The sequence below is a fragment of the Magallana gigas genome, chromosome 9, assembly GCF_963853765.1.
Source record: "Magallana gigas chromosome 9, xbMagGiga1.1, whole genome shotgun sequence".
Taxonomy (NCBI): domain Eukaryota; kingdom Metazoa; phylum Mollusca; class Bivalvia; order Ostreida; family Ostreidae; genus Magallana; species Magallana gigas.
In genome coordinates this window covers 38,651,231-38,663,703 of record NC_088861.1, presented here as the reverse complement: position 1 = coordinate 38,663,703, position 12,473 = coordinate 38,651,231, and the positions used below count along the sequence as shown (strand labels likewise).

Below are 12,473 nucleotides of genomic sequence, written 5' to 3'. Positions count from 1 at the left end.
TAATATGTATATTAATTCAGAAAAAAAAAACATAGCTTACTTTTTTTCATTTTCTTTACTCTCTCAATGCTGCTTTTTCATGTGCACTTTCTGTATTATATAATAGTGAATTCTTTCCTCCTATTTAACATGATGAAAATTTCCAGTTTTTAAACTTTTCCACGAAAAACTTTGTTAAAAGGAAAACAATGATACCTAAACCTCAAGGTCTGATGCACCCTCATACGCAGTGGCAATATAATAATACACTTCCTTGAATACGTGTATTTATGTATACCATTAATTCCAACACCTTAATGATACTTGTTTGTAATTGATACAGTTTCAATTGAGACACCATATTGCTGTAACACACTTTGAAAATTATCCACTTTGACAAACAAAAAGAAATTCAAAGAAATTTAACTTTTGGTCAACATCTAGTTAATAAAACAATTCATATATTTTCAAACTGCGCTCTAGCACTCCATTAAATCATAAGATATCGTTTGAAGTAGCATTTTTTGCAAACCATTTAAGCATTTGTAAATATATATGAAATATTACAATAAATATTATGATTGTATAGATATTTTATTGAACCTAGTTAGATTGTTTTACCTTTGGACAAAAGTTGTGCTTAAGCGAACATTATCGGGGTACATGTTTACATGTATATACCGGTTGAGAAAGTAATTGTCCAAACGAGACATTCAGGTTGAATGGACTTCTAAATGCAATAACTTAACTTTGTAGCAATATGTTTGAACAAAGAAACTACAATCATCAAGGTACTATTCTTTAAAAAAAAAATCCAAAGGTATTGTATTAGTATTATCTATCACAGATAAAGCTGCCTATTTCGCGAGCACATCGAACACATGTGACCTTCATATATACAGAGTGCACACTGTCTACATCATATAGTTGGCCCCAGCGGCACTACAGCCTAAGAGGTAAATACGTGATAGTGAATCCAAGAAAGTAACAAGGTGTTGTCGTTGTTATGACTTTCGACTAAAAAAAAAAAGTAAATAAAAACACTTCTTCTTATAATGTATGGGTTGCCGTTGCGCTGTCTACTACATTAATGTAACAATACACCAAAGGGAAACGTTCTACAATGATGGAGGAATTATGTATATATGGGACTTAATTTTAATCTTTTTTGCTTCGGCTTTCGTTGGATATTCTTTACCAGAGCATTGATTGTAATATTTTTTTGAAAAGTGTTTCGACAAATCTTGCCATCCAATGTACTCTACTTATAACTTTTTTGTATGCAATAAATATCTGCATGCAGTTAAGCATAAATAGTGCTTTCGTCCATATATAGGAGGTGTTTAGCGATAAGCGTAACAATAAAACTCGACCACTAATATGACTGTAATTGGAAATTGAAGGTAAAATACGCAGATTTATAAATTCATACAAGCTTCAATAAACAATGTTTACCCTAGTAACACGTTCAGTTTTTTCTCCCATCATCACCGGTCTGAGGTTTGACCAGTGTGAGACATTCATGTGAGAATATTGTGTGTTACTACGCCGCTGTTAATCGTAATAAACGTATCTGCTGTAAGGAAGTTTTGAATAATAGGAAGAGCTTTTCCATTAAGAAAATCATTTTGATTAATTTATTACAATCTATCTCATTTTGTCATGAAAAAAAAATGTCGTACATGTATGCTCTCTTCTGGACTTGCAGGCAGAGGCATAAACTGATGAAAATATTTTAAATATAGTAAAAGAAAGTTGTCCGCGTTTGTTTTTAAATGCAAAACAATGCGATAAAAATAATCATTCATTTAATACTTATGTGGGATGGTTGGATTCCACCGAGGGGCCAAAAATTTATGGTCTAGACAGTGAATCTTTAGCCCTCGGTGGAATTTCACCTTCCCACACTCGTAATGATGATTCTATTCTAAATGCAAGTAAAATGAATGAGCACCCCCACCCAATATTTTGACATACAGTTCTAATTCCAAACGTTGCTACCGGGGCCATATTGCATAAACGAGCAACAATGAACCTTAAATAACAAGAACAAAATAAGATTTTTACATTCTTTACCTGGGTATCATGACTTTTTTAGATTTGAATTTTGAAAAGATTCAAGTTTCAGTTGCGGATATTTTTTTTAAAATATAGCTCTTTGGTTTCTAGCATAACTTTTACATTGTCAATCGATGCCTAATATGGTATTTTAAGTAAATCAGTAAAAGGGTATAACAACATCATTATAAATTATCCGTTCTAAATGCTCATTTAGGTTCAAATGCCTTACTTTTTTCACGAATTTACTAGTGTAATCTATAATCTTAAATGAACTTTCGCATAGCGATCGTTTTTCTGCCCTTTATATCATCGGGTTTTTGTTTCTTTTATAATTATTTAAGTTCAATTGAACAAAATTTACAAATCAATAATTATTACACAGCAAACAAAGAATACATCAACCACATCATGATTAAATAATGAAAAGAAAGTATAATCACTGCACGTTAACTAAATTTAACATGGTAATTAGAATTGTTTCCCTTTGTTTATAAATTTGTAAGACCTACAATAATGTTTTCATGTAATTTATATCATATTACTTAATTTCAGAAGCAACTGACTACTGTCAGATAGATTGATCCATAAGAAACAAGATCACAAATTAAGGAAATAATTGTTTAATATACATGAATATGACTCACACTACCCTGATACATTCAACATTTAACAAATACGACAATTACATTTTACGAAAAAAAGTTGGGCGCGTTATCATTTAGTCTTATCTATAAGGTGGCAGGGGATAGTTTTTTTGGTCGAGGAAATGTGAGGCAGATAGTGCTCATATATGTGATTTAATTTTCAGTGGATTTTTAAATTTGCTAAAATTGGTTTGCATGCAGGGGACACATGGTCCCGACTCTTGAGAATTTTTAAACATTTCAGAATAAAATAAATACAACTTACCTATAGCACTATATAGAATATCCGGGGACGGTCTCAAAATTTTCTGAAAAACTGCTCTAAACTACCATAGGATTGGTAGCTCAATGTATACCCATGCAAATAATCACCAATTGATGGGGGGTCAATCACCTTCTTTTCGAGTGACATTTCGTGTTCTGAACCCACCCTACTTTTCAAGCACAAAACCGAAAGTGAAAATTTTGGCCACAGTTTCGCATTTTCATTCCATATCTGATGAAAAGTGCTACCAGTATTAAAGTGTCATATATCAATGAAATTGACATGAGCTCCTCTATCCACAAAATGCAAGCAATAAATATTCTAGCAATTTATACCCCTCAAATAACCAGCCAAACCTCAGGTTTTCCCTTGATTTCAAAATTTTGTCTTTCCTTCGAAACTATCCCCTGCCACCATAATTTAATAGGGTTCTTAACAATTGGTCTCAATTGCTTGTAACATCGTTATTGTGGAGTCCTTTATATGTAGCGTTTGAGACAGTCATACATTCAAAAACCAAGTAAAAAAAGATTGGCGTCAAAATTTTTAGTGATACCTGTGGCATTCTGAAGGAAGGGTAGTATATTTTATACCGCGAAATTTAGTTTTGATATATGTAAACAATTAGATTTAACTATGAATCATAGCTATTAAACTTTCGGAACTTTATATAGGAAACAGTCAGATAAAAGACATAAAAAGTGTTTTTTATATCGAGTGAGAAGTGTTTTGTGATGTGTCTAAGTACAAGCTAACTATGTGTTAAACGCATTTCCGCCAGCATGGGTACATGTGTTTGGTGGATATTGAAGTAAATTTCATGCATAACAGGCAATCAAAATGTAAGTTTTAAATTTTTATTCAGTATATATTATGCGGTATTGTATTGTCCATCGGCCTTTTCGATATGTACTTTTTAAACTGTGATTCGATACAATTCTGTTATAAAATGCAAACCTCTCTTATTTAGAAATCTTTTCACATACGTTGTATACATGTAGCTTGCAATATTATAGATCAACTATTGAAACGAGGCTATATTCAGTTTAGTCTGTTATTTCTATTAACGTTAACTACATTAATACTAATACAATATTAATTCATTAATACAGGGACGTTACCAAAATTAGCACATTTAGCCTGCATGCTACACTACGTGTTTATGAATGAAATATATAACAGGAAGTTTTTAGTATATTTTTAGAATGATATTTTTTATTCATAAACTACAAGTATATCAATTTTGATTAAAAGTTTTCATTCAAATTATTTATCGTTAAACAAGTACATTGCATTTACAAAATACAAATGATAAGTTACAGATTTCTTTTGAGTTGGCAATAAACTTACAACGACAAATTTTGATTTAACGTAAAGTATGAAAAGATCGTTTACAATAACTTGTAAATCCTATATACATTTTTTGAGACAAGCCATATAATTTATGGAGTCGGCGAAATCATGAAAACTAGGAGAGGGCAGTTTATGTTTTTGAACTTGGGCTCAATCCCAGTTATAATTTTGTACAATACAAATATGTTCAAATCAAATCATGACAACATTGTTCATATTTACTACGCCTTTATACGATTGTATTTAAACATGGAAATGCTTCCGCGATAGTGGGTTATGTATTTTATTTTTCTTTTCTTCAGCGCTAGCTACCTACATAGCCAAAAGGAACACGAAAGAAAAGCATATTTCAGAGAAATAATGATGATAATTTTATTTTATGTATGAAAATATATATCTTTGGTTCTGAATAGATTTTAACATTTAAGTGTGTGTACTTATGAATGGCAACATAAAACGCTTTGGATGATATCAATTAGACTGTAATTTTTTTCGTAAGTTAGATAGAACTTGTTGAGACATTCCAAATTGATATGATAGTAAAAATAACACTGACATGTTTAATATTTGATAAATTATTACTTGGCAATTGCTAAAATTGCATCTTATTCAAAGTAACATCAATAGAAAGAATAAAATATAGCTTTATCTTTCAGTGACAATTGGCAATGGTACTGTGTTATTTATGTAGCATTATGTTAATACATGTAGGTAAAATTACTAAGACTATCATAAAGAGCAATTTGTTTAAGACTTTGCAGTCTTTTTCACGCTTGAAATATGCATCAATCTTCTAAGGATAAGTGAGAAAAAGATCAACAGCTCCTCTGGCATTTTAATTGGCATTCTATAAATTATGTCATTAGTTTTAATGAAGTATCCTAGTACGGCTAGTCGTTAAATCTAGACTTATACAAAATAGTCTTTCCAGAAAATATGGAACTGTGTCTTATCCGTTTACGAGATTATATGTAAATAGATTGATTCTAGATATCAACAACTGCAATATAACACTAGTCTCCCTACTAGTGTCCAAAAGAAAAGTCAGAGAGGAATTTAATCAAATTCATAAATATTTGGTGCGACTCAAATTCAGTGAAAATGTTCTAAAGAATATCTGTTAAATGGAAGGATATGTATTTCAAGTTTCATTGAATTGATGTAAAGTATCGACATTTCCGTCAATAAATGACTGTGTAAAATTACTTCCTTGTACATTACATGCATGTGAGAGTTTCTATATATTTTAACAAAATATTATAAATTGTATTGACATCTCAGTTAGTATTGAAAGAAGGATGTGAATGCTTTGTTAGAGGAAGTATTTGATTAACAGATCAAATTTAAGACAAATGCTTCAACTGTCTGCTCTTTCGAACATACTATGAAAAGAACTGTTTTAAAACTGTCTTGTAACTTTTATTTATATCAATTGATATAATTATGTATACTGATTTTTAATTGTAATGCATTGTGTGGCTCACATAATCGATATAAGAAAAATGGTATCTGGTTTATGGCATAAAAACATAAAGCCAAGAATAAAATAATTGGAAATAAATGTCCATATAATGTATGTTCACAGTTCAGCACTGCTTTTATTTTTGTTGTAAATGATACAGATTTTTACTTATGTGAAGACAACATTGTAGAAGTTTAAAAAACACGTAGAAACATGGTCGACACAAAAACTGTCAACGTAATACACGAAGAATTAAGGTTATAAAATAGTAGGAAACAATGATTCATACATTTGTCGATCTGTTTTTTATTATCGAGGAAGTTCTGTTTACACCGGTATACTGAGTTTGTGTCTGTCAATTAGTATACAACGTAAAGTAAGGATATCTTTATTGTCATTTGACAGATTGACTATATGTTCCTGTAATATGCAAGCAAAATTATATTCACTTTCGAAATCAAGCAGAGGAGACAATCTTAGAGTGGATTTATAACATAACGCATGATCGTAAAAAACAAACTATTGTCCATAACATTTTATAAACGGTAGTTTTAAGTTCATTGGGTCTCAACCCAGTTGCAAGTAGCTTAATTATAGCAATTTCTTTTGAATGAGTTAATCAAGTTGATTTTTTTCAGATAACAGTTGGTTCACATCATGAGTTGAGTAACCTGCGTACATAAGACACCGTTCAAAAAGGAACCAGTCTAGAGCGCTCGCCCTGTCACTGTGATGACCACAAGGGTGAAGTATCTCATTTGCTGTTGATGAATGCAAACGAAAAAGATTGAATAAAGATTTTAAAATGTATTATATAAAAACAGGATGTTGTTGAATTTCTATAACAAATAACATTAAACGTAATAGAATGGCCCTATCAGTTCGTTTCGTATGCATGAAGTATCACACATTGCTGCGTTTACTTACTAAGTTTTTCATCGGTCTGTTAGAGTATAATTAAATCATTCTTATAGAGAAGTGGGTAAACTTTAAACTTTTAGACAGTTTACTTATCATATGCAATGTTACTTAATCTTAAAGAATGTGTGTGCTACTACATGTAAATCATGAATATACAACATACTAGATAGTAATCAAAATACTTCCCGTAATGATTCATTTACAAAATACTATATATAAAAGGACTTTTACTCCACTGTTGTTTACATTCTAAAGACATTATCAAGTTTCTCTAACATTTTTAGTATTGTATGCTTCTTAACAATTATTTTATATCCATTACTGAATAGCAACTGAATAGCATATGTTAGCAATTAAGGCATAAACATGTTTCACTAAAAACCGAAAGTATAGAAATTAAATCATATTCTCATGGTAAAATCGTAATTCATTATCATCGAGGAATTAAACATCATTGTCAACAGAATGGAAATTTATTAACACGTTTATGAATTAAGGGTGGTGTTTTAGTCAACATTGGTACGAATACTTCAAGCTACTCTTATCTTTTTTCTACCTTTCATTCACTTAAGTTTTGAACATCTTTACTTATAAATTAAGACATTTTGCAAATAAACCACTAAATGCCTACACCAGAGTAACTGCTTACACCTTTATTGGTATTTCAACACGTGTGAGGTGATGTCCGTAAGCTATGATTGAATTTTAACTGATAAGTAATTATTGTGAAATTAATCAAAAACCTACTTTCATTTTCGATAAACAAGCCCAAAATAGCAAAAATGAGAGTAAGGTGATGGACACGCTTTGGCGGATCCAAGTCAGGGGTAGTTTGCATCAAAATATTTACTTGCAATGAAATAATATTGAATGATTACGTAAAGAACAAATATATTTACTGGTAACTTATTTAACGTATACAAAGAAGTTATGATTTGACAAATGCTGAACAAATGAAATGAGCCAATTCGTTTCTTGAATGCGCGATTTTAGTTCTGATGGATAGAACGTTTGCGAAGCACAACCTCTGGTGATAGAATGGGATAGAACATTCCAAAACGGGGTAACCAAGAACGCGGGTTGACTAATCCACGTCATGGCGAAAAGTGTAGGACGAGTTCACTATGCAACGCGGACATCTCTGGTTATACAAAAGAGTAAATAAAGAAAATTAAATAATTTAAAGCGGTTTTAGTTTTGATGGGAACAAACTTTTCAGAACGGGATGCCAAAGGAACGTGGGTTGACTAATGAAAGTCATGGCAGAAAGTGTAGGACGAGTTAACCATCGGGTAGTTACTTTGGATCTGACAACTTTGGTTTGAAATATGCAAATAAATATGCCTACACTAGCGGTTTTTTTTAATTTCATACATTTTAATACCACGTCAGATTGGGAGTAAACCTCAGACATTAATTTCAAATTTGCTATGCTTAAAACAGATTTGTTATGCTTAAAACGGAAAAGTTGAATGATGGGGGATGGGAACCTTCCCCTCCCCATTTTTTAGAAATCATCGCCTATCTGAAATTCGTACTCGGGACAGTGATAAAAATCATAATGTAATTTGATCTAAAGAACAAAATTTAGAGATACGACGCACTAAATACCTATTCAATAGTTTGAATTAAAAAAAAAATCAATCCTGCAACAGGAAAAAAATGAAGGTCACGTACACACATATAACATCAGTTTAAATTTTTCATCCCTGTCCGCTCCTCTGAATATCCAGCCACGCAGTTAGTTTTGTATTTCAATTTTTAAACAATAGGTTCGGAAAGCAATAAAGACAAATTTCGGAAACAACAATAAACAAAACATATGGTTGAACATTTTTACATTGTATCATATAAATGTGTAAAGTGTAAATTCCCGCGCTTGCGTGGGATATCATCTAGTAATTCTAAAAAAAAAAATATTGTTAACTCTTGCACGTAGCTTCATCTTTGTCATACAAATTATTCACTCTTATGAACATGCTTTAAACGCATTTGCATTGACATCCCACAGTTTTTTGTGCTTGCATGAAGTACGCTTGATTTGCGTGCACTTTTGAACAATCAGTGGACACTGGTTGTCCGGTGATTATAAAGAAAGCACAAAGATGATATGATTATGATAAGTTGAGCGCGCATATACAAAAAAAACCCCATACTAAGACCAAGTGTCTTTAGAAATTCAAAAAAGTAAATATAGAAGTAGTGAACACTTTTTAAGTTGTGTTCCAATTTTATTCAAAACATAAATTTTTTAAAAAGTCATAGTTTGATCATGATGATTCATTTGCAGATACATATAAAATGAATTGGTGTACTAATTAAATAATAAAACTATGCAAATATTTTTAAATGCTTCTTGTAAGATATGTGCAATATTCATAACGCATAATATCGAAAGCATAATGATAAGCATGTGACGTTGTTTTCTATAAAAGAGGTAATTTTAACTACACCGAATCTTAAACAGTTTTTTCAACTAATCAAAATTTATGAATGAGACTTGACTGAAGTTAGACATATAAAATGAATATCGAAACATTATAAATTAAAGATTATAATGTATTTTTCAGATGGTTTGCGATGCTGCGATCATGACAAGATTGATTTTTGTGTTGTTGATATTCTCCAAAAAGTGAGTAACACATTAAATTAACGTTTTAGTAAGATATATAACAAACGTTTATTACTCGACTCTCTACCAACGAAATTATCAAATGATTAAATGACCAAATGACTAATATTTGATCTATACTTTTGGGCCACACTAATATAATTTCTGTTCGTCTGACATTCAGTGAAAAGGGGTGCGAGCAGAATAGAATTATGTTTTGTAGTTTTAGGCGGTACATATATTTTGAGCGGACGGTTATTCTTCTACTTGTCTCTGATATATAAATTAAAACTATTGAAAATACAAGAATAAAGCGGAAACAGAACAGAAAACAGCGCAGAATTTCCCGGATGCGGGTAATTAATGATATTATTTGTATAGTTTTATTTAAATAATAGCAAGCGGGGTCTTACGAACAAAAAATTATACTGGTGTAGCATTGGCTTCTTTTATTAATACAAGTTAGAGTAGACAGGGGGTTTGTTTCTTAAAAGTATGTAACAGTAACTGTAATTTCCTCTGCTCGCATTTAGCATACATACATCTGTTTTACTCCTAGTCAGCCTAATTCAAATTTCAGGAAAAATCACTTGTCAACATGTTCAGAAAATCATTTAGTGTGGGTTTAAGGAGATCTTGACCTTTTCATAGTTCCACTTTTTTTATAATAGGCTTGGCCTAGTTCAGTGTCATTCTTTAATTCATAATTAATCATTCTATTAGATATTCATATTTTCACATTTTTCGTCTGTACACAGAGCCAATGGTATCATTTGTAAAGGTCTGATGCTTCCAGGGGTACAAGAATGTCCCAAGGAAACGGAAACCACCAAGGAATCTTCTTCATTGTCGACGAATCCTTCTCTTCCTCGGCAATTCGTAAACTGGTCGGAAACAACGCCACAGCAGACATATTCACAAGATCCTGTCACTAGCGTGTCATCTTCAATCAGTGTCAATGAAGTGTCTGTATTGATGATTGGACTGATAATTTGTAATCTGTGACGTGAATGTTAGTCATCGAGTTTATAAGAAGAACAGTTAACATCTGAATTTATCTTTATATACTTGAACATTTTTTTTTCGAAAATATCTCTATGTCCCACACAGACAAAATCATACAAGATAGGTATTAAGTATGTTTTTTTTCAGCAAATTCATGTGTGTTTATTCTACTTATAAACCCTAAATCAAATTAGCTTTAAAATCATATCATATACACTTTTTTCCAGGATATCTAAAACAAAATTTAGTTCGTCTGTCATTTACATTTCATTGCTATACATAACATTTTCAGTAATTGTCATTCTCCAGACGGATTCGAACTCATAATATGCGGTTCAGAAGCCAAATACTTTAGCCACTAAAATATGACGATCTACAACCTAATGAATGATATACATGAGTTAATCCCGACAACACAATAAAAACAGAACGTGTTGGTTATGTTTACACAGGAAACAATATAATTATAGAAGCATGCATCATAATCTATGAATCGAGGCTTTATCTATATCTTTTATTTTATGTACTTCACAAACTTATTGTTGAACAATTAGAAAATTAAAAACAAACTAATTGGTTGAACAATGTTAAATTTGGAAATCACAAAAATTCTCAAGGAGTTAAACCTGACAACACAATAAAACAGAACGTTTTGGTTGTAATTACACAGTAAATGAAAGAAATAATGCCGCCTGATACATGTACGTCTATTTTACAACCATTAAGCATTCTCATTCAATATCTTAAACCTTGATCCATAATTATTTGTTTTTTAAAACACTAAATGGTATGAAAATCAACAATTGTAAAACTTTATCTAATTTGTATCATGCTGTGAATGTAAAATTTGACTTGTTTGTTGCTGTTGTTGAACCTTGATATATACACGGAAGTGAACAGCTAATTATTTAAGCCTTGAAGGAAATGCTTTAATAAACAGGAAGACCAATGACTGAAAAGTCTGCAAACAAAGGTTAATACTTTCTGATTTTTTTTTTTTAATTTTGTATGCTACATAAATAACTTAATAATCATCAAGTTTATTTCTTGGATATTTCAAAATTCAGTGCATCTTATCTTGTTAAAAAATTCAACGTGAGAATTAACTTTTTATCAAAATACAATGTTTAACAGCTTTCTTTTAAAAGGCCAAAGGTTGTACATGTACATTTTGTACATGTAAATGTATCCATTAGATGACAAATGAGTTCAGTTGGTATATAGTGCATACAAAATATACATTTTCTTTTTGTTATGACTATCAGAAAAGCTGCTTGAAGCATAAAACTTAAAACGTGGATAGAGATTACAGTGTCTGTATGGTGTGTTATGAATAAATATATTGTTGATGACTTTGTCAACTAAGCAAACAATATTTCCGTAAAGTAGATGTAATATGGTTCCTTATGAAAGTAGACAGTACTAGTGCTAAAGAATTGTTAAAGATGATATTGGGAGATCTATCGCTTTATTGAGAAAAAATTGCATAGCCGTGGTTTCAAAAACAATATCACTCTAATGTAGTTATTAAGTGTGTATGTGTACAAAAAAGCAGCTTTTTGGCTACTATTGCCAATATTTCAACTCTACGGCTACATACGGCATATTGTAATTTAATATCATATCATTCAGTCTAAGAATAGAATGATCATGGTAAAAATTAAACCTCACATGCCAATATGCATCATTTGAATAAATCGTGTTTGTTCCTGTATTTTAGAAGAAATAAATGAGGGCGTTGTTACGCACTTGAATAACTCCTCAATTTGGAATAAAACCCAAAATGCATTAATCTGGGGACCAAGTTGACACACTTTAAACATATTATATATGGTATTGTTAAATTTAACACACTTGATATGCTGTAATACATTTTAACACACTTTGAAAGAATAGATGTGCAGGTTTGGTCGAAATACTTCATACCTTGAAATCGACAATTAACTAACTTAGCTTTGCTTAGCTCTATGAGATGCATTAAAGATAGAACCCACGGAAATCTCAGCTAACTTAGGACGGTTTTCTCGATTTAAAATCCTTCTTAGAAGCTCACGTAGTTATCAACTCGCAAAATTTGTAGTATCCAAATACTTTCCTTTTTTTATTTTTTTGGATAGTTACACAGAAAATTTACCCCTTTACAATTAATGGATAATTATTTGAAACAAAAAA

At 31.0% G+C, this 12,473-nt stretch overlaps 1 protein-coding gene and 1 long non-coding RNA gene across 3 annotated transcripts in view; one reads left to right on the top strand and one right to left on the bottom strand.

Moving 5' to 3' along the window:
* Positions 1-3,246, bottom strand: part of LOC117691100 (putative uncharacterized protein DDB_G0270496) — a 5,874-nt gene extending 2,628 nt beyond the window's left edge. The window contains exon 1 of one of the 2 annotated variants that reach the window (XM_066070627.1): positions 2,950-3,246. Coding sequence is in view for 1 of the 2 variants with exons in the window: in XM_066070626.1 (XP_065926698.1) it covers positions 41-50 (10 nt within the window). In the remaining variant the exon portion in view is untranslated. Of the gene's footprint in view, positions 1-40; positions 216-2,949 lie in introns of those variants that run through there. The other variant, XM_066070626.1, reaches the window with a different exon arrangement.
* A 127-nt stretch (positions 3,247-3,373) lies between these two features.
* LOC105330555 (uncharacterized) lies at positions 3,374-11,158 on the top strand. The gene is made up of 4 exons (XR_010709566.1): positions 3,374-3,791; positions 6,403-6,508; positions 9,256-9,317; positions 10,055-11,158. It is a non-coding gene; the product is annotated as an uncharacterized lncRNA (long non-coding RNA).
* Positions 11,159-12,473: the final 1,315 nt, after the last annotated feature.